The sequence below is a fragment of the Erinaceus europaeus genome, chromosome X, assembly GCF_950295315.1.
Source record: "Erinaceus europaeus chromosome X, mEriEur2.1, whole genome shotgun sequence".
Classification (NCBI taxonomy): domain Eukaryota; kingdom Metazoa; phylum Chordata; class Mammalia; order Eulipotyphla; family Erinaceidae; genus Erinaceus; species Erinaceus europaeus.
Window position 1 is genome coordinate 122,280,804 of NC_080185.1, and position 23,851 is coordinate 122,304,654.

A 23,851-nucleotide genomic window follows, 5' to 3' on the forward strand; every position below is an offset into this window, starting at 1 on the left:
GGTGATGAGCATTCAATAATTTAGTAACATAAATTAGGAATATTTAGTAAAAATCTAGAACAGATAAAAACTACAAATCAAAGAAAAGTTAAGCTCCTTGCCTGATCATTTTCAAATTGGATTGTTTCAGGTTTTTGCTGTTGAGTTATATGAATTCTTTCTATATTATTTACTTATGTGTTTATGTATGTGTCCAAGACCTGCCCCGGCATGGCAGCTCTCTGGCTGCTGGTGTTCAAAGCTCGTGTCTCATGTGTAGGTCTTATGCCTTTGGGGGTGAGGTGGGGGGGGCAAGCCCTTCATGTCTCAGTAGCTCTGGTTTCTAGTATCTCCCCGTGGCTGGCAGCTGGGGTTGTGGCAGGATTGCCTTCTCTGCTCCTGTCTGCCCTTGCAGGCTTATTCCCTGGTCTATGGCAGCTAGGTCAGAGAGCTTTGGGGGATGTTTCCTACCATGGATGTGTGTGTGTGTGTGTGTGTGTGTGTGTGTGTGTGTGTGTGTGTGTGTGTGTGTACACCCAGGAAAGTCAGGATTCCCATGTCACCATCTTGAGCCGATACTCCCTTATCCATAGCCTGCCAGCTCATTTATTGCCTTTCATCTTTCTTCTAACTACCCAGTCAAATGAAGCAGCAACTAAAATGCTTCTTTGTTGCCCTTTGAAAGCTATAGTCAAACAGGTAAGGACTGGCCTTGCTCTGAGTGTGCCACACGAGGAGCTTGGCCTAGTTACTTTTGTCTTTTTTTTTTTTTTGCCTCTAGAGTTATTGTTTGGGCTCGTTACCTGCACTATGAATTCACTGCTCCTGGTGGCCATCTTTTTTTCCCTCCCATTGTTCTTGTTTTAGTTGTTGCTGTTGTTGGGTAGGACAGAAAGAAATTGAGAGAGGAGGAGAAGATAGAAAAGAGGAGAGAGAGAGACACCTTCAGACCTGCTTCACCATTTGTGAAGTGACCCCTTGCAGGTGAGGAGCCAGGGACTTGAACCTGGATCCTTGTGCCAGTCCTTGAGCTTCGTAATATGTGTGCTTAACCCAGTGTGCTACCAGCCGGCCCCTGGTTATTTATATCTTCAACTGTCTTTCCAATAGTCAGTCCCTTGATAGATACTCTGTATGTGAGTTAGTGATTTTAAATGCCACAAGCCAGGAGAGACTTGTTGAGGAGACTGATGAGCTTTGCAGATGGGCGATTCATTCATATTTTAAAATGGAGCACCTTTTCTTTGAATTGTGTGCTATGAGAACACACTAAAATAATTAATGTACCTCATAAAAACCACAGTAATATTATGTGTATTTGTTTTGGGATTAATGCCATCCAGGGAACCTTGCAAAAGCAGCATTGTGGACCAAGCAGAAGGCCACGTCAACATAAGTTGAGCATCCTCACCAGGGTCTCTGAACGTCCTTTGGCTTCCTGCCACAGGAAAATTCAAGTAATGCCCAATAGCAGATTAGTGCTTCAACTCTGTTGGTATAACTGTCATTCCTGGTAGCCTACATGTCCAGTTAATTTTTGTCCCAAACATTTCTATATAATTTTCTAAAAACATATGCACTATAAGTTCATGAATATATTTGAACATATCTCATGGATACTTTTGTTGATTGGAATTACTGGGTACTCATCTTCTAATCTGCAATCAGAACATCTCTCAAGAAGAAATTCAGTATCTTTGTCACAGTGTAACCTATATGTTACATATTTTAGTATTGCCTATTTGTTTTGGGATTAATGCCAAATATTACCCTACTTCAAAATTAGGTTCCTCTTCTTGTGTTAGGCATTCCAAAGTTGGACTTTGGAAATAGAGGTGTTCATAGATTCAGCATTAGCTGGAGATGAGTACTTTGAAATTCAGAATCTCCTATTATAGACTTCCACACCTTAAAAGGCAAGAAGGATTCATTCTCCTTTATCATCTAAAAGGGGTTTTGCGGTTTGGGAAGAAGATCATGTTGAGTAATAGACTTTAATATGATGGAGATTAAAAAAAAAACAACAAAGTCCAAACTCCATGCAGTCTAGTTCAATTTCATTTTATAGATAAGGATATTGAGACTATGGTGAACTGATGGAATTGGAGGAGCTGTCCTATGATCCTGGCATATAATGGAAATAGATAATTGAAGAAAGCGTCAGCTCCTGTTGCTCTGAGCTACCTTCTCAGTATTCTGGTCTTTTCACCATCGCCTTTAGAGCCAACTCTGGTGAATGTTAATGCAGTGGAAAGTTACGTCCAAAAGGAGGAAAACCAGTGGGCTGTTATTGCTAGTACAATCAGGTAAAAAGTCAAGGACAAGTGGTCAAGGCAGCTGTCATGTATTTCATTGCACAATTCCCTCTTTTCCTTCACACAAGAGTAAGATCTGTATCCTGTTGTAACTGAAGCAGTATTATATTTGAGTATATGTGTGCTTATGAGTCCAGTCAGAGCTCAACAGAACTTTTCAACACTTTCAGAGTCTGTTATGTACAGATCCCACTTTCTAGACTTCAGTACTACTGTCCCCAGCCATGCCTTTTTTGAGGACCCCTCCCCCAAAATACCCCCTCAACACCACTTAACTTAGTTCCTTCTGAAATCACCAGTGTATTTGCATGCCAGCACCTCCCACCCTCCCAACCTTGTTTGGATCTAGGAAGAATGGAATCACTGTGGTTTCCATGGCATTTTCCAGCACTTCTCTGGAGCATTGCTGCTTAATTCTGATGTAGGCGCTTATGTTGCAGTCATTAATTACTGCATTAAGGCAAGTCACAAAACTAATGAGGATTTGGATACAGAGTTGAAAAATGAGAATGTAATTTTGCCTGCATTATAGGATATAAAGATAAATGTGGTCCAAATATGCACAAAGACAAGAAATCACAGAGGCTTTCTAACAGAAAGTTTGGCTTACATGTGTCATCAAGATTGAGAGTAAGCTCCAATACCACCACTGGGAACATTTATCCAGGTCTTAGTTCACTGGGCATTTTATTTTTGGTTCTGACATCTAAATAGAGAGTGTTCTTTCTTCACCCATGCCATAGAAAACATTCAATAACTAAAGTTAGAATTTTTTGAAGTCCTTGAATCAGGCCATGGGATAGGATGAGTCAAGGATAGGAGGCTATATGAGAAAAAAATAGGCTTTTTTATGTATGTGGATAGAGCTGGCCATTAGACGAGACTGTTTGGGACACACTACTGGTTGTCTGTCTAGAAATCTACACTGTGCTTACTCTCAGTGGTGCCTGCAAGGTATCATCAGAAGAGAAAAGCATGTCAATCCCTGAGATTTCTCTATTGCAGCTCAAGTACTGCTGGGAAGGCAGAACAGTGAATCCTCAACACTTGGAATTGTGAATGAAATTAAAAGGGATTAATAAGGCAGGTCAGATAAGGGTTGATGATGGGGCAGCAAATGCCTTGGTATTACAAGATGCTTTTATAGAGGAACAATTGGTATGAAGGCAAACAGTATTTCCTTAGTGTTGCCTCGGGCATGCTTACCCATTTTGAAGGACTCAACAAACTAAGAAGCAAAATTGCTAATAGTTGGAAAGGGTCCTAGTTGTCTCAAGAAAGGTCAAGAGCCTTCTCTCTAAACAAAAAAAGTCATTAAGGACCCGATAACAGAAATTATGCATAAACTTCTTGGGAAATTCATGTACCCTTTGTAGTTTTCACCTAGTTAAGATCTTTATGGTCACATTCAAGGAGTGAGTCAGTCCTGTCCTCAACCTCTGCAGTTTGTAGGTCTCTGTTTGATCTGTTTATTATTTATCCTAGAGACTGAACAGGAATTGTATTTACTAAATTACAAGAAAATACTTTGGTATTCTCCTAGAGTATATGGCAATTCCACTTTTGATTGTCTCCATGTGACATATTCTGCTAATGCTTTAAACTGAATTTTAGGTTTTTTTCAATGCTGAAGAAATTGAGGTTCAGAGAAATAATACATTTCTCTGGATGACGTGGCAAAATCTGAGGACAGGGGGTTGGGCAGTGGTGCACTGCATTAAGCACACATAGTACAAAACACAAGGACCTGTGCAAGGATCCTGGTTCGAGCCCCTCGCTCCCCACCCACAGGGGGGTCGCTTCACAAGTGGTGAAGCAGGTCTGCAGGTGTCTGTCTTTCTCTCCCTTTCTCTCCCTCTTCCCTCTCAATTTCCCTCTGTTCTATCCAATAAAATGGAAAAAAAAAATAGCCGCCAGGGCAGTGGATTTGTAGTGCCGGCACTGAGCCTCAGAAATAACCCTGGAGGCAAAAAATAAAATAATAATATTAGTAAAAAATATGAGGACAGAGCTTTAAGCCCAAAGGTAGTTGACTCTAAATCCCTGTCTTAATGTAGTGTCAGAAGTAACCAGGATAGTATTCAACATCATACGTTCAGGGTAGGGACTTTAAACTGGACGGCAAACTAGTCTTTGAGATGAAGAATTTCTTGGTGTTAAAGTGGAACTCATTGTAAAATTATATCAACAGCATATGTCCACTAAAACTAGTGGAACAAAAGTGTATGGAAGCAAAACCAGAGGTAATTCCTCTATTCCTCCAAAATGGTGGCCATTTGTTTAGATACATTAACTAATGTAGGAAAACAATTTCAGTTGTAGCAAGTATCATTTAAGTTATATAAAGAATTCCTGAGGGACCAGGCAGTAGCGCACCTGGTTAAATGTACACATTACAGTGCACAAAGACCTGGGTTCAAGCCCCTGGTCCTCACCTGCTGGGGGAAAAGTTCGCAAGTGGTGAAACAGGGCTGCAGGTGTCTCTCTGTCTCTTTCCCTCATTCTTATCTCTCCCTCCCCTCTCAATTTCTCTCTGTCTCTATCCAATAATAAGGAAAGAAAGAAAGGAAAAGAAAGAAAGGAAGGGAGAAAGTTCTGGAACAGTGTTAGAGTGATATTATTATATAAGCCAATGACAGGATATTTTTAAGTATCTGTAGATACTTAAAAATAGAATGAGTTCTCAATAGGTTGCCTGAAGCAGTTTTAATGACTAGTGGTTCTCTTCAGCCTTGTGATCCTTGGGATAGTAAAACTTTTCATAATGTAAGTTACATGTGCTGTGTAAAACTATAAAATAGATTTTCCTATTTTGAAGTCAACTGCTGCACCTTTAATTTAAATAGTCTTTTCGAACATTAGCAAAATTTGAAGATACTTTATGTTCTTATCTCCCCCCACCCCCAGTGATCACTAGGGATTCACTAATCTACGCCAAGTTTAAGACAGAGATACAGGCCACAATACCAAATGTTCCTTCAGTATAGTGGGGACCAGGCTTGAACCTGGGCTGTGCACATGACAAAGCAGACACACTGTGCAAACGAGCTATCTTTCCAGCCTTAGTTCTCCCAAGGTCATAGATATGGGTTGAATATATATATATTCCTTTTTCAAGTTCATATGTTTCAATTCTATATTCCACATATGAGTGAAATCATCCTTCACTTTCTTACTTACTTTACTAATCTTAATCACTACCAGCCCCTTCCATTTTGTCCCAAAGGACATATTATAGTCTTTTAAACTGCTGATTGTATGTATTCCATTGATAATAGGACCCATGAGAACAGTTGTAATAGGTGTAGGTGTGGCTTAGAAAGGAAGCGAAGGCAGGGCCTTAGAAGTGAATAAAAATGGCCATCAGCTTCCACACGGGGTCAGCCATCTTTGCCAAAATGGCCTGTATGCTTCTCTGTTGTGTGCCCTTTAATTTTTAAAAAATAAGTCTTAATTTTTTAAGTATATATTCTTGCATAGAGACAACCAGAAATCAAGAGAAAAAAGGGTGATAGAGATGGAGAGAGACAGAGACACCTGCAATACTTCTTTACTACTCGCAAAGATTTCCCCTTGCAGGTGGGGATCAGGGGCTTGAACATATATGAAATTTTGACGAGTGTGATACTGCCTGTTATGAAAGCAATGGATTGTGTAGTTCACTTTGCATTTGTCTGGTCTTGGAGTTTAGTTTGTGTGCAGCTAATTCTGCCACTGGTCTTACAAACTAAGAAAACAGAGAATTCTTCCTCAGTGAAATGCTACAACATTTGCCTTAGATTTCAGGAAAATTCAGATAAAAATCACCATAGAACCTAATTTTCTATTGTGACTTCGGTATTTGAGTGTTTAAAGGTAAAGGGTAGAGGCAGTTTATGAATTAACCTTTGGTGCTTCCAGTGTAGTCCTTCCAGAATCTTTCATAAGCTTCTCTTCCTTCTGTCTGATTTCTCCTTATAAGCACGTAATATGTTTGTAATTCACGATTATTCACAGACATCAGATCTTCTACCAGGAAGAAAATTTCCCACCAACTCTGTACAACTCAATATGAATTTAGGTCTTGGGGCTCCTACTCCCCCATGCATTTGCACTGTAAACCTGAGAACTGAGGAGAATTTCTTCCTAAAGGAACTTCTGCAAGGACTTTTTAGCATTTTAAGACCCCAGCAACTTGAACCTGTTTGACCTCAGACTTGAGTCTGACCTGTAGCAAGGCATATCATTAGCATTAGTTACTCTTTGCCCTGACTGAAATAAATAAATAAATAGGAGTGTGGGTGCCACTCCTGAAGTCCTAACAATATTTGAGTCACATAGTTCATTTACCAAGTTAGAGCCACTTTTCCTTGCTCCCAATTTATTCCCTTTACTTCATTTGTCTTATGTCTGCCTGCCATGTTGGACTACAGCCATGCCAGCACAAGGACCACATCTTACTCAGCACAGCCTCTGGCTCACTGAAAATGAGCCAGGGAAATCATTTGATCCCTACAGTTCAAATCTGCCCAGAATGGTACGAAACCATTCACTCAGTTCTCCTGCATCAAGGATCTTTTCCCTTTGGTTTCTGGAATACCTACAATGAAGGAAATGTCTCATCAACCTACCCAAGCCAAAACAACATTTAGGCCATTTCAGAACCTTTAATGTGCTACACTCAGCAAGTGGTGATAGCAGGATTGTCTGTGTATCTAGATTTCGGAGCATTCATGGTCCTAGAATGGGAAGATCTTCATACAACAGGAGAACAAGGTCTGCTTTTATTTCAGCAGTGCACAGCGCCAGGTATTTACTAAAGCAAATGCCACCCGAGGCCCGAGGGTTAGTTGGAGCAGCTGATACCCTGTGCTGCTTTTTATAACTCTTTTCTCGACATCATGCTCTACATATGTCCCATTTCATCAGGTCACGTCAACTGAAGTTGTGCCCAGTACTGCCTCCCACACCCACTGCATCACTGGGCAGAATATTCTGTGATTACTTAGAAACTTTTGTAATCATAAAAATAAACCCTTAGAAAGAAAGTGAGAGAGAAGTTTCCGGGTGCTTTGTGCAAGCAGTGGCTTTGTCACTCTTGACAAATGAGTTGTCTCTTTCATTCCACAAGATATTGGGGTAGACGGCCATCAGCAAGCTGTGAAATTGCTAGGTGCAAGAATAGAATACATACTACAGATCTAAATTGTATAGAGACTTGTGAAATGAGGTTTGGATGGTGAGTCTGCAAACTTGTGAAAAATGCTTTGCAAGGAAAAGCACTAGCTATCTTTTTTTGTTGTTTTAAAGACTGAAGAGAAAGGTGGGATTCTATTGTTAAGATAGCAATTTTTACTCAGTGTACTAGATGGCTCTCATATTAAGTATGCTGTTCTGGCCTACTGGTAAGGGTCACAAAAGATGAAAACTCCAACTATCTTGACTTCATAGAATTTACTGTTCAGAAAGAATATTGACTTTAAAATAAGGTAGCGATTATTCATTTCTTTCTCTCTCTCTTTCTTTCTCTCTCTCTTTCTTTCTTTCTTTTCTCCTTCCTTCCTTCCTTCCTTCCTTCCTTTCTTTTTTATTTTTCATTCTTTTACCAGAGCACTGCTCAGCTCTGGTTTATGGTGGGGCTGGGGACTGAACCTAAGCCTTATGCATGAAAGTCTTTTTGCATAACCATTATGCTGTCTCCCTAGCCCCACCATTTCATTTTTGAGTATATATTCTGTGCCAGGTAATATGTTAAGTATTATATGCATTATATACAAACTGCTGACTAAAATATATTCCACCACCCGTCTTTGGAAAGTCTCATTGGAACACACCCATGCCCAACTGTATACTGTCTATGACTGATTTTGCATTACAGTGGCGGACTTGAGTAGGTGATAAAAATGAGGCAGCCTAGGGGGCTGAGTGGTAGTGCAGTATGTTAAGCACACATGACGTGAAGTGTAAGGACCAGTGCAAGGACAAACGTAAGGATCCCGGTTCGAGCCCCCGGCTCCCCACCTGCAGGAGGGTTGCTTTACAGGCCACAGGCAGTAAAGCAGGTCTGCAGGTATCTAGCTTTCTCACCCCCCCCATCTTCCTGTCCTCTCTCTCAATTTCTCTCTGTCCTATCAACAACAATGACAGCAATAACAACAACAACGATAAACAGCAGGGGCAAGAAAAGGAAAAAAAATAGCCTCCAGTAGTGCAGGCACGGAGCCCCAGCAATAAACCTGGAGCAAAAAAAAAAAATTAAAAAAATGAGGCAGTCTGACCTGCTGGGCTAAAATAGTAACTGGAAAGATTTTACTTTCCTTTACTGGAAAGATTTTCCAACCTCTGTTCTATATAATTAATTTAAACAAAAAATACTCAGAAAAAATACATAAAAAGAATACTTAAAGATAAATATGGCATTTTTAATTTTACAGTTAAAATAATCAAGGGATATAGAATATTTAGCTTGGAGGAAAAACATGAGTTTTATATTCCTATTTTGCCTGACTCCAAAAATTTATGTTGTTATAATACATTCATGTACTGAAATGGTCAAAATATGAGAAAGAAAGAAATGAGAACATTACAGTTTCACAATGAACTGTATTAAAATTCAGAAAAGAGAGATCATTTTGAACTTGGAGTGGTAAGATTCTTGAATAAGACCATTTTTGAATACAGACACAAAAAATGGGTGTCAGGAATTGTCTGTTTTCAAAAAATCAAGTTCACATGTTCAACGCATGTAAAACAAAGCTGGGATTAGAATCAGGTTTCCACTCACTTAGTCCTAAGTGTGTTGTCAATTACTATGCCGAGCTATTGGATTTTTCATGTGTTGCTAATGTTGTGGAATGACAGAATTGTTTGAAATGGGAACTTGTACAACATGCCCAATGGTGTTTGGACTAAAGGACTTTGTACTTCTAATCAAAACTACATTTGTGCAGGTATTTACCATCACCCACCCACCATTTTACCAAATAAAAATTTTCCGGTGGAGAAACACACTTCTGAGACCATTGGAACCTCTGGCACTTTCACCAGCTTTAAGATTCAAATGAAAACAAGAGATGACAACAGTTAGATATTCATTTAGATCCTGCCCTGAAGAATCAGGAGATAAATGGAAAAGTGAAGTCCCATAGTCAAAGGAGGCTTACCTGATACTGTATAGCACTTTGCCATTCTTTGAAATACGAAGTAATTTGTTGTCGGTGGTGACATCATGGAAGTTGGCACCCTTTTCATTAGCAAAGAACAAATCTGGTTTCCAAATAGAGTCCAACATCGATGGGTCCAAGTCCAGGGAATCATCAGGGTACTCACTATATGCCAGTCGTGAATCGTTCCACTGTTGTCTCAGAAAAATGTTCACACGGTAGTCCTATAGAAATGCCATGCGTAAGAGTTACTTATTGCTCACTCTGACTTAAGAAGTCATGCACTTTTCCATCTCATGCTTCTCCCTTATTTGGTACAATATTAGTGACTGAGTAAAACAAACCACTTGGTTGTGTTGAGAGTGGAAACCGAGGGGAGATAAAGATGAGTGAACCAAGCCAAAACAATAACAGAACAGGTTGACTTGGCTGAATTTTCTATGTTTACATTATCCATTCCCTGAGGAAATAAAACTAACTCAAGCTGATTTTGCTGTAGAAAAAGGAAAGGAAAAGAAAAGAAAAGAAAAGAAAAGAAAACTTCTGTGTTAGGAGTACATAAGTCAGTCTGGGACAGCAGATTGTCAAATAAAACTGATTTATTTTCCAAATTAGAAATGACATGATCTCTATTGTTATTTTGCTCAGATGCTCTGGGAAGAAGGGAACTTACTCTGTAATTCTGGTAGTGGAAATCTTATTATAAGATGTTGATGTTTTAAAACTCATCAACATAAATATTAAGATGCCTCAAGTTGATATAATTATCTCACAGCTACTTACTTTTGAAATTCTTGAATATTCTATCTGAGCAGAACGTACATACAGTAGTCAGTTTGATGCCCTATTAAACCAGAGCTCTTCGTGTTTTCCTAATTTGAGCACCTTCTAACCCTGTGGGAGTTGCTAAGGTACACCCTTCACATTTCCACTTGACCTGGGAATTTCCTTCTGTGCTGATAAGTGTGGGGAAATGTCTGCCCACCTGAAGATTTCTACTTAAAAGTTCGTAGAAACTTTTGCTTCACTTAATAATCTGCACCCTGATAGAGTCTTCAGCAGTATTTCTTCCCTGATCAAACAGCAGGGCTGTGGCAGGCTTAATAGTTGTCTATTCCTGCCACTCTTGGTTATTTAGTGTAATATATACTCATTCCTTCTTATTCTCCTTTTTCTCTTTCCACGCCCATTTGTGCTATCTCTACGTCTCTGGCACCTGGAGTTGTGGCCCTTGTTCACTTTACTCTAGTGGTGACGACTTCATTTGCCTGAGAACTTACCAATTTTAACCCTGAGAGGTCCACATCCAGGGAACCAACTAGCTCTCAGAAAAAACTGGGGTGGTTTCACAACACGTGATGAAGACCAACTCAGAATGGTCAGTTTGGTTGATTCCGTCAAGTCAAAAAAAAAAAAAAGGTTGTAAAGATCAGGCTGTATGGAAAAGAGTTCCTGGGGTCAGCTGGTGCACCTGGTTGAGTATACGTGTTACAGTGCACAAGGACCCGGGTTCAAGCTCCCGATCCACATCTGCAGGCGGAAAGCTTTGCGAGCGGTGAAGCAGTGCTGCAGGTATCTCTCTGTCTCTCTTCCTCCCTTCCTATCAACCCCTTCCCTCTCGATTTCTGGCTGTCTCTATCCAGTAAATAAATAAAGATTAGGAAGAAGGCGAAGGAAAAGGAAAGAAGCTCCTTCAATCTATTTACTAAACTAAACTACCCACATTCTCACGGCTATTTATTTCAAATATTGCCATCCTGATGATCAGGCTAACAGTATTCCAGAGATGTCACTTTTTAAAAATTTTTTAATTTATTTATTGGACAGAGACAGCCAGAAATTGAGAGGGAAGGGGGTGGGAGATGTCATTTCTTTTGGAGAGTATCCATTGTAGGCCTAAAGAAGGTTAATAAATAGGAATTAGCCATCCAAACCTACCAAATTTGGAAAAGTTGAAATGTTAATAGAAGAAACCTTGACTTTCTCATTTTACACTATAGGAGCATTCCTATTTGGGAATTGCTGTCAGATGACTTTTGTTTGACATTCTACCAGGTCTGCACAGCAAATTCACAGACTTAAGAAAGTGCTGGTTAGGACCCAGCCAGGCTTCCTTTATATTATGTTTGCTCTCTGGCTCCCCTAGTGAGCCAATTGGCAGGGTGGCAGAGCCTCAAAGTTTCCTCATCATGAATTTTTGAAATCTTCTAAAGGGACCAGAGAGTTTTAACTGGAAAGAGATGACCAGTTTAATATTTTCTTGGCAACGGGAATTATGGGGAGCTTTTGAGTTTAGTTTGAGTAAAGAGTGGATACGTGTGACCTGTAGGTAATTTAAAAAAGGAATTATGAAAATAGAGTCAATTTTGCATGAAAGTATACACTAACATCAACTATGAGGTTTTTTTTTTTTCCAGGTTCCCTGAGGGAGGGGGAATTCTCTAGTGTTTTTCATTCACCCTTTTTATTATTTTTTTCTTAGAGTGAGATTCAACCACCCTTAGCAAAAAAAGTTTTGCGGGGGGGGGGGGGGCTTCAGTGGAAAGTTGAAGAGAGGAAAACCCTATCTCTTAGCCAAATCTGGAGGTATACAAACTCTAAAGTATTGCAAGTAATGATAGCTGGGAATGTCAGCTGGGAATGAATCAAAACACTCAAGTCAATTGGAGCCCTGGAAGTAGTCGTAGGATGGGAGAGTCTACTAGTAGCCAGTTAGAGAATAACAGGCAGCCAGATCATCAGGAGAACACAAGTAATTTCAAGATGCATATTGAGAGACTCTAGAGAATATTACATTAGTGACATGCAGTCTGAAAACACTGACCTTTAAAATTGTTCAATATAAAATTTACAGCTAATGTCCATTTCTCTAAAAGCCTTTCCTGTGAGCATTCTTTTCAAGTGTTTCTTGCTTTCTATTTTGAATTATAGTTATAACTCCTGATAATAGAAATTTAAGCTTTTCTTTAAAGCACTAAATGTGTTATATCACAATAGAACTATCAAATGTCTAACATTTCAAATAAATGAATTCTAGTGGTAAGTAAGGACAGGTGGAAAATTTAGAGAAGAAATAAAATATACTTTCTGTCACAATGGCAAATTACAGGAGATAACAGTTTTATTGGGTCTTTTGGAAGTATTTGTCTGTCATAATGTGTAGGAATTAGCAATGTCCATTATTTTGATTATGATAATATACCCTATTCCAAAATAAATACATACTGCAAAATTTTAAGTATAGAAAAGAGGGCCTGGGGAAGATAGCATTATAATTATTTCGATAGTTTCATGCCTGATGCACCAGTGGTTGCAGGCTCAACCCCCAGGACCACCATAAGATGGAGCTGAGCAGTGACAGGGTGTCTACGTCTCTGCTTTCTCTCTGTCTTTCTCTCTGCATCTCTCTCATTAAAATATATAAATAAAAATCTTTTTAAATGGTCACCAAGAGTAGTGGATTCATCTTGCAGGCACCGAGCCCCAGTCATAGTAAAGAAAAGAAAAAAAATAACAGAATAGAACAAAAAAGACACCATCCAGTGATATAGAGGAGTGGATAGCCAAATAAAATGTTTTCTGATGCTGTGCCTCTGTAATTTTGTCAATGTATGGTAAACATTTGACATGTGATTTATTAATGCATTATATCTGTTTATTTACACATAGGCTTATTCTTTCATGATGGTTCAAACCACAGGAAGTCTTCCTTTTATATTTTTGCTTCTAGGTTTAATAAAATATTAAATGGAAAGTAAATATTGAGAGACACACTTAAATGCAAACTGAATTTTCTTATACACTGCCTTCTCTCTCTGGAGACAGATTCTACCTCAAATAAATGACAGATTTCCTTGTACTAAAATTTGTTTCCCTACAATTGACTACCTGGGTATTGAATTAAGTATTGAAAACATTCAAACTACATATATTTATATCTATATATTGTGTACAAATACATGTGCATATATCTTTAAGTTTTCTTATATATATATTTATTATTGGATGGAGACAGAGAGAAATTGAGGGGGCGGGGGAGGTAAGGACAGAGAAATCCTCGCAGCCTTGCTTCACCATTTGTGAAGCTTTCCCTCTGCAGGTGGGGGGGTCAGGGGTTTACACCTGGGTTCTTGCACGGTGTAATGCATGCTCTTAACTAGGTGTGCCAGGTGCCTGGCCTCTATCTTTAAGTTTCTTAAAAAAAAAGAAAACTATGTGTGAGCCATGTAATCTTTATTATATTTTCAACACAAGTTAATATAGTTCCTATGTTCCATACTATTATTTGATGTCAAATTTAGAATTTCCAGAATTTTTAGCCTTTTTGGTCCCATCTGGTATGCTCATGCCACAAAGATTATTTCCTTTAATTGAATTATTTGGCACTGTTCAATTTAGTCTAGCATTTGTACATCAATATTGCTAGTCTCATAATACTCATATTAAGCCTTACACTATTACTTTTATGATTATTATTTTGGTGCCAGGGTGTAACCCAGGTCCCTTTACAAGGGACAATATATACAGTATCAGGGAGCTATAGACCCATATCCTCTTATTTTTATATATGTACACTTCCAGTTGAATTATGCTATAATGCTATCAAATATAAGGACATGGCTGAGTCCTACAGTGCTCAAGTGGCACTTTGGGTTTTACCTTTGACTACTCTATATTGTCTTCACAATCTCAAGCCTGTTTTAGCTTTGATATGTAAGCATAGCCTTGACTTTGTAGTCATGGTGAGTGATTGCTTATGATGAATTCAGACTTTAACATCACATCATTAATTTAGAGACCAAGAGCATCTTATATCTCAGTTTATCAAAATGCCAGACCTAAGGTAGATTCCCTAAGAAGTCAGAAATAAGAGCTGCAGCTAGCTGCCATCCCTGATAAATGAGCCTCTCCCTATGAGTTTCTCATGCTGCCCTAGTATGAAAAGGAGTGCCTTGTGTCCTTTCAGCAGTTACAGCACAGCATGCACAGCATAAGGGGCTGTCTGCCTCTTAGCAAGGTCCTCAGGAATGTGATTTCAGACCAGAGATTAAAAAAAAAAAGTCCCCTTGAAACAAGAAATCAGCAGAACATGTAGAATTTATTAGTTCAGGTAGAGTTTGGGGGAGCTAGAGTTATATTCTGGAGATGCTGAGTGGACATGTTTAGTACACTTTCAGTTCTCACTCTCCCTTCCTCAGTCTGTTAAATGAAGGTCAGGATCTATGGCACGAGTAGCATTCCAGCATCTACATGTCCAAATCATACACTGTCTACCCACATACTTCCAGGCAGTCTTTTAGAAGCTTTGAGGAGACTAGCTCTTCCACTTTCCAATGGACCAGCCCTGAGGAGAGCAAATACTCTTGGCTCACTGACATTAATATTCCCAAACACATTAGGAAGGAGGGCTATAAATAATGCTCCCCATCCAACAAATTCACTTGCCATCAGCAGCTAAAGGGGGGAAAAGAAGGAAAGGAAACTGACTTTCTGAAAACGAAACATAACCTATCTTATCATAGTCTTCCAAGTCTTGTAGAGCCACAAAAAATTTCTTCCACTCATTATTTTCAGCAGTGACCATTATCAGACCCACATGTCTCTTAGTGAACAGAAGTATGTATTTTGAAATAATTTATTATGATCCATCATTATGATCCATTAGAAGTTCCTTCGAATAATGTAAATATGTCGTCCTATGAGCACTAACATACCAAAAGAGTAAGAGACAATTGAGTCTGTACTTTGTGAATAGGCATCACTGACAATAATCTAGTGGGGTTTCATCAGACAAGATTGTACCCAAAAAAGGTCATGAGTTCTTAAAGCAGATAATCTTCTTTAGAACGAACACACCCCCAGTGCTACTCAGGCCATGGGATGAGAGTGGGGTGTGAGGGAAGAAAGGAAAATCAAAATATTTAGAAACAAATTGCTGAGATATTCTTGGGAAAATTCTTTCCAGAAAACATAGAGAAAATAAAAATATTATTTCCACCTTCCCTTGCCTATAGTGTTCATTCCTGTCCTCAATGAATATACACATCACTGTGCATAAAACCTAAGGGTCTGATTTTCTGATTTCACTGAAACCCAATTCAAGGACAAGTCCGATCCTGTTTCACTCCGCCCCCCCCCCCCCAAATTTTCTGAGTCAAATTTTGTGGAAATGTGGGCAATATCATGGATAGTAGAGCCCAAGGATGGCAGAATTTGGTAGTGTAAGCTTGGGCTGTGATGACACTAATATGTATCAGATAGGTTCCCAGACAATCCTCAGATCTGGGAACATGAGACCCATTCACAACTGGGCATTTCTCATGCTCTTATGAGCATCTGCATAACATCTATTTTAGTATTGGTATCTTAGATCCAGGATTGGCAACCTTGAACCTGTGGACCAAATATGGTCATAGCTAGTTTTTGTAAGTGATGTCTACGAGAGCTATACTCACTTGCTTACTATTGTTTATGACTGCTTTCATACCCAATGGGCGGAATGACTAATGACAGAGACTGTCAGACTTCTGTTTTCTGGCATTTTCTAGAAATTCTACATTTCACTACTGTAGGAAGCACAGGAATTTATTTGTTGACTCTAGTATGATGAAGTTTAAGCAATGATTTTTTAGGTTCACACCAGAGCCATAACTGAGGGAAATAAGTATATATTTTTAAAGTCAGATGAAGTTTGTATGTAAACCAAAGCTCAGAAATAAAATATAAGGAGCTCAGTGTGCATCACCTTTCTGACCATGCAATTCAGTCTGTGTCGCAGAGCAGAACAGACAGACAGACTGTTGATATTGCACTTGAGCAGTGATGGGATTTTCAAATGTTCTTATAGGAACAATGACAAAGGAAACCTTTCTAAGTGGCCAGGAAGCAGCCCATTTATTACGTACTCTCAGTAGCTTAAAGACATAGGAAAGTAAGGATATCAATAGCTTCTGTTTTCCATCTCCTTAAATGTTTAGCTTTAGCTTTTTTCTTGCATTAATGAACATTGAAAAGGGGCACATTTGCATTTTTGATTGGGGAGATTTAATCAAAGCAATGAGGAGATTTAATCAAAGCAACTTAGGAGTCTAATTAATGCAATCAGCATTAGGTCGTGCAAATATTGTCATTGAATGCCATCGTGTAAAGGTGGTGACAGTGATTTGGCTGCTGAGAGACATGCCTCTCTGTTATCAGGATAAAAGCAGGAGGAGAGAGACAGAAACTGAATGCCAAGCCCAGAGTTGAATTATTCTTTTCATGTTCAGCTTTTCATGTGAGTCACTTAGTAACTGTCAAAATTATCTTATTTATATAAAATTCTTAATGCACTTCCTCTTGTCAAAGCCCCAGAAGTCTCATTTCTGGACAATGCTATGTAGGAATAATACTTAAATTGGTGGTGAAAGTCATAATGTGTTGAATTTTGCCAGTGAAAGCGAGTGGTAAAGGTGAATTATTTTATTTGCCATTAGGACACCAAAAAGCATAATAATTTGTTAAATTTGATCCTAATAGCTTACAAGAGAAAATCAATTTTAAAAAAAGGCAGCGCTGATTTTTTTTTTTTTTAACTTCTCAAAGGCTTTATTTTCATTATTTCACTTCTTCAGTGTTTTTAAGACGTCAGCCACATAATACTTGGTCACATTCAACTCTCTTTTTATTCTTAGCTTTTCTCTTATAATAGGCTGTATACTTTATATAGGCATGCAAATTAAAGCAGCCAGGGAATTTAGGCCTTCAGTTACATGGAGACCAAGGAATGTGTGCTTTCCACATATTAATAGTACTGAATGGCCTGAAGCTACTGGTCTAACAGGCCACCTCATAGGGAGCACCTTGACCATGACATAATCTTGATGGGTTTTATAGTATTGGAAATCTTTTTCACATACAAGAAATCGGTTTGTGTATACACTACAATGATCTTTGAATTAATTTTATGTTTATGCTTTTGTTTGGAGACATCAGGCATATGCTATATTAGTAATTGTTATAAATTCTAAACTATGTTCTGTTGTCAACAAAACAATTTGTGTGTGCATACTCCCCTCCCCTGTGTTTATTACAAGGTCAGCACTATGACATTGATCTTAACTTCTTAACTGTAGCATTGCAGGGGACTTGGTTATATTAAAAATCTCCATTATGTGAAAAAAAATGGCTACAAAATATATACCAGACTTTGAAATAGTGATTTTTGAAAGATTGGAGGTGCAAATTTTGAGCTATTAAAGACATACACCATGCTTATTAATGATGATTCTACCTAGAACTAACCAAATATCAGGTATTTCCCAAATTTCCCTGGCATGATGAATGCAGAATTTTAAGTAATGAACACTTGACTAATGGCTCTCTAACATGAAGGAGTATAAATAATTGCTTTTTAGAGGGGAGTGAACTTTGGAATTAGCAATCAGTAAATGTCCCTAAAATATGTACCAGTGCTCTTCAATCCCTTATCCCATTCTTTACACGATGGCTTCAATGCTCAGTCCCACTCACCATTGTAGTTTCTGCTACTGACCCAAAGCTGTTGATAAATATGTTGCAGGTAACATTTACAGGAGGCCCTGCAAGTTGAACAATAAATAGAAAAATTGACAGGTTGTGTTCATAGCATAGTTAAGTCACGTTTTTCTCTTGCCAGTGGCATAGTAGCACTTACCATGGTGGTTTCTGTGACTGATCCAAAACTGTTGATAAAAATATTGCAAGTAACGTTTACTGGCGGACCTGTAGAATGCAATAAGAATGTTGCAATAGGCGTTGAAGCAAAAAGACAGCTCCGTCAACATTTGTGACTAGAGATATAAACAAGATTAAAATGATGGTGAGATTGCAAAAACAGAGAGAGAGAGAGAGAGACCAGAGGTTCATATAATATTTTTATATTTGGAAAATATAAGCTGAAGACTGTTAAATTTAATTCACTGTCAATAGTTATCAAAATAGTCTATTGGGTGGGTGCCTTTCTTTAACCCTAGACTTATCAACATTTTAGATGTCACCATGAGTTCCTGTGGTGATGAAATAAACTGGGTCTTGGGGTCAAAGGAAAGTGCATTCTGAATTGTGAATGGGTTAGGAAAATTCATCTTCTTTTGCGTGACACCCTTTAAATCACTAAGTTTGCTTTGATTCAGTTGATACCTCTGAATTTACACTTATCCTTCTTTCTATCCTCTGACTTCCTATGAAAAATGACAAAGAGGAAACTTAAAAAGTTAACATGTAGAAGAGAAAACACAAGTAGAACCTGAACTGGAGTTGGTGTATTGCACCAAAGTAAAAGATTTTGGGGTGGGGGTGGGGGACGGGGGAGAATACAGATCCAAAAAGGATGACAGAGGGCCTAGTAAGAGTTGTATTGTTATATGGAAAGCTGGGAAATGTTATGCATATGCAAACTATCGTATTTACTGTTGAATGTAAAACATTAATTCCCCAATAAAGAAATTAAAAAAAAAGTTAACATGTTTAAGAATTAGGTATAGGACTATAACTTCATGTTAGTATTTTGCCCCAGTGAATGTGGTGTGAAGCAAAGATTATTAATCTGACATGTGCTTTGAACAAAGATAAAAACCTGCATTTTTCTCTAGAGACCCAGAGACACTTCCTCTTTGTATTTGTCTTGTCTCTAAGTATTAACCAGACCCAGCTTTGCTTAGCTTCCTAGATTAGGTGTGTTCAGAGGAGTATGGCTACAAATTCTTTGGCCTTCAGTGATAGATAAATCACTGATGATTTTTGGTTTCATGTTCTGCTGGGGACTATACTTACTGCCTTCCTGTAGCTGCTCCCTATAGCTTTCTGAGATAAGAGCATGCTGCCATGAACTGTCAGTTCACTCATTGCTTTGCCTTATGGAAATTTTGTCTCTCTTCTCTTGATAAAGGTTCAGCAGTCTGGTGCAAGCTATGTCCCAGTTGGCTCTGTACCCAACAAGCCAGTAGGATCTGAATGAGGAGGAGCTTGGCTTGAGGCCTCTCTCAAATGCTGGTCATAAAATGACATACTCCGCATGTTTTTAAATTTCTCAAGTGCACATTGGGTATATTCAAAATGAAGAAAGGACATTTGAGCTTAACAGTTCATGTAAATACCTAGGCAAAGATTTATTGGTAAGAGAAAGAGCAGAGTTTTGGTAAAATAGATGGGTTTAAGCTAATTTTCACCTTAACTAACTCTTCTATTTTTAATGGATAAGAGTGTCTATTAAAAAAAGCTTTACCTGCATGGAATCACAGGCACCACCAAATTGCCAAAAACAGTTTTTAGTCTACTGTTTACAGATACTCCAAGCCTTCACTTTGTCCCAGTTCCTCTTCTCCTAATATCCACAGAGGTGATTTCTCCATGATCACGTCCTTCTCTGCATGATTCTGTTTTTCTGTTTAAGTTATTAATACCCAAACAAAATGAGGTTATTTTCCTTGAACATAAAATTCCTGTTTGTTTATTTGTTTGTTCTTGTTTTTATGAGAGTAACACTCAGCTCTGACTGTTGATGGTGCCAGGGGCTGAACTTGTCCCTCTCACTCACTCTCCTATACGCTATCACCACGCTGTTTCCCTAGTGGACGTAAACTTCTAGAATATATTTTTATGCTAACAAGAAATTAAGCAAGATTGAGACAAGCCATGAGAAGTTGTGTACGTTTGCTCCCCCACACACAGTGAAATCTTTTCTTTTAAATAGTCCTATTCAGATGGAAAACTCTCATAAACTCCTGTATGCAAGATAGAAAATAAATTATGGGGGGAAAGAAACAGGAGAAAAGTGAAATATCATCTTAGCAGCAGAAATGTGAACAATCATATATATGTAACACATTAAAATTAGTCTTCGAGAGGAGGAATTTCTTTCTTTTTTTTTTTTTTACAACTGGAGTAATTTTTTTTTCACATGAGGAAACTGGGAAGTAGGGGTAGACAGGTTAAATAACTTGGTTGAAGTCACGTCACAGTACTTAGAAAAGCTGAAATTCAACATCTCATCATTTTGATTACAATAACCTAAACTTTCCTTAGCTTTTTAAATTTTAATTTAACCAATGTATTGCTCAGCTCCAATTTATCTTGGTGATGTTAGGGATAGAACCAGTGACATCAGAGCCTCAGGCATGGAAGGCTTTTTGCTTTATCGTTATGCTATCTCCCCAGACCACAGTTACCTGAACTTTCAATCACTTTGCTGCACTGCATTCATTATGCAATATCCTCCCCCCTCCTGATCTGCTAACTGTAGTGATATCCATTGATTTGTATGTCTCTTGAATAATTTGATCCTTTATGTCTGGTCTCTTCTATCTTGACCATTGTCTCAAAACTCAGCTACACTTGAACATAGAATTTTAGAAAGGAAAAAAAACTGAAACACACTAAAATCTGACTGTGTGCCAGTGTCTTATCTCATTATTCAGTAATGAGGTGCTATGTGTCCTTTGACTTATAGATGAGGAAACTGAGCAAAAAAAATCTGAGGAAAAGGAGGTTAATTAATTTTTTTAGGGTCATGGAGTTTATAAGATGCAGAAATTGCTCAATTTCAGGTACAGTTTTCTAAACTACAGGGGCAAAATAATTTGAGACCAATAGAATTATCTCAGTGATGAAGTTACCTAAATTTGGATCTCTATCTGTGAGTTCTTGACAGACTTTTTTTAAACCTTCAACTCCCAATAAAGTGATTTGGAAAAAATATATAAGTTGGAAAGTTAGAAAAAAATGTTATCCTAATGTCCTTCAGCACAACTTTTCCTCTATATTTTAGCCCAATAATCTGTTTTCAGGTGTTTTAAATAATGACACAATTTTAGATGTGACCCTCCCCAGTAAATTAATGTGCTTTATAAACTGTATAAGAGAACAGTCAACATTATTTAAAGACATCTAATTGCTTTTTAATTTTTTTTTTTTGCAAAATAATGAAAGTTAAGCAGATTAGAATTTTTACTTGGAGAAAGAATTTTGTAGGCATTTACTCGCTCACTTAGTTGTCCTCTCCTTCTTTCTTTCCTTCTATTCTCTCTCCTTCTCTGTCCTATTTTTTGTCTTTTTGTATGAATTGAAGTACACAAAATATAAATGGAAGTGAAAATAGAGGTGGAATACTTTATTTTATTTATAAAAAGGAAACACTGACAAAACCATAGGATAAGAGGGGTACAACTCCACACAGTTCCCACCACCAGAACTTCGTATCCCATCCCATCCCTTGATAGCTTTCCTATTTTTTAACCCTCTGGGAGTATGGACCAAAGGTCATTGTGGGGTACAGAAGGTGGAAGGTCTGGCTTCTGGAATTGCTTCCCTGCTGAACATGGACGTCGACAGGTCGATTCATACTCCAATTCCTGCTTCTCTCTTTCCCTGGTGGGATGGGGTTCTGGGGAATCAGAGCTCTAGGACACATCGGTGGGGTTATCTGTCCAGGGAAGTTTGGTTGGCATCATGCTAATCGTGCTTGAAAGAATGACCTCCTTCTTTGACCCCCCAGCACAGAGTCTGGCAAGTCCCATGCTGTAGTCATTCTCTTTTGCTGTCTATCACTCTTTCAGATTATCTCCTTTGGGATGAATTATTAGTTTTAGTAATTCATGGAAATTTGCAATTATGTTACTTGAGAGGAATATTACCCACTAACATTTCTGCTTTTGACTCAGCTGATCAAAGTAACTGTAAGAGAGAATGAATCCAAATATTATACTCTTGCTATTCAAACTGTGGTCTGAGAACCAACTATATCACTGTCACCTTGGAATTTGTTGAAGGTACAGAGCCTAGGGCCCCATTTGAATACTGCTGAAGCAGCCTGCACTTTAATAAGGGCACTTTTCCCCCTATAGACCATTTTCTCTCTTTCAAGATCACTTTTACTTACTTTGTTTCAACCTTTATTTTTATTTGTATTATTTTTAAAAGAAAATGTTTCATAGAACAGAGAGAAATTAAGAGGTGAGGGGAAAATAGGGAGAGAGAGAGAGACCTATGGACTTGCTTCTCTACTCGTGAAGCTCTCCCCTTGTAGATGGGGACTGGGGGCTTGAACCTGGTAATATGTGCACTTGACCAGGTGCACCACTGCCTCCCTTAGTTCAGTCTTTCCCAAGTGTTCCTTGAAATGTTAACTGTAGTCCACTGATAAAATTTCTAAGGTCACACAAGTCTGGTAAGTCCTGTTGGACAAGGTTAGGCAAGTTGCAAAATGTAGATTTCCTCAAAGTTGCGCAACCGTCATCAATATTTTCAAAAGGTTTCTAGCACTTCAAACAGAAATTTTGTAATAATTTAGCAATACTTCCTCATTCATCTATTCCTGTATCTAAATTGCTACCCTACTCTATGAATTTGCTTATTCAAGATACGGAATGTATATGGAACCCTATGATGTTTCCCTTTCACACCTGGCTTCTTTCACTAAGCATAATGTTTCAAGGTTTGTCCATGATGTAATATGTATATCCCACATTTCAGATATGTGATCATCTGTTGGTGAATACTTGGGTTGCTTTCACGTGTTGATCATTGTGATACTGTAACTGAGATGATTGACTTGCTGCTTTGAGTTGTTTCAGTTAAATACGTAGGAGTGCAGTTGTGGGGCCATCTGCTAATTTTCTTTGGGGTTTCTCAAGGAACTACTTTATATCCTACTCTTTTACACAGTAATTGCATGACTTTATACTGTCTCACACAATGCATGGAAGTTCCAAACTTGCCACATCTTCTCCAACTCTTCCATTTTTTGGTTATGAGCATTCTAGTAGGTATGAAGTACTGTCTCATTGTGTTTTTTGAAATCAAAATTTCATATGCCATGATTTACAATGCAGTAACATTTCGAGAGTGCAACTTCACACCTCTATATGTATATATGACTCACCACACCCACCATCAAGTCTGTGATATTTTGTTATGACAGCCCCAGTAAACCAGTTCAAGTGCTTTGCATACATCCTTCTTGTAGCCTATAGAAAAGTTAGAACAGAGAGACAAAATAAACCATGATTATGGTGTGCTCTTTTCTTATGGAACCCTGGACCAATGTTTCATGCTGAGAATTCAGGCAGCGGCTATTTGAACTCGAAACTACTGTTTGAAAAGGGTTAGGATAGGAGCAATAAAAACCACACATTTTTTTTATTTGTGATTAATAGTGGGTTACAAGACTGGAAGGTAATGGAGTATAGTTCCACATTGCACCCACTACAAGAGCTCTGTGTCCCCCTGTTACCACATCCCAGAGATAACCACTGTAGTTCTTACAAAGTTCTAGAAACAGTTTCCTTCTGCTCTTTGTTTTTGCGCATTCATGTTCTCTAGATTCCACATGAGTGAAATCAGCCCTTAGTTGTTTCTTACCTCTATACTTATTTCGCTGAGCTTAATCACCTCCAACTC

The 23,851-nt window shown here is 38.4% G+C and overlaps 1 protein-coding gene across 3 annotated transcripts in view; it reads right to left on the bottom strand.

The window, feature by feature from the left end:
* Positions 1-23,851, bottom strand: part of GLRA2 (glycine receptor alpha 2) — a 188,579-nt gene that overhangs the window by 125,346 nt on the left and 39,382 nt on the right. For 2 of the 3 annotated variants that reach the window (XM_007517484.3, XM_060183025.1), the window contains 2 exons: positions 18,111-18,178; positions 9,437-9,660 (listed from right to left, as the gene is read on the bottom strand). In XM_007517484.3, coding sequence (XP_007517546.1) covers positions 9,437-9,660; positions 18,111-18,178 — 292 coding nt within the window. Of the gene's footprint in view, positions 1-9,436; positions 9,661-17,947; positions 18,016-18,110; positions 18,179-23,851 lie in introns of all 3 variants that reach the window. The other variant, XM_007517486.3, reaches the window with a different exon arrangement.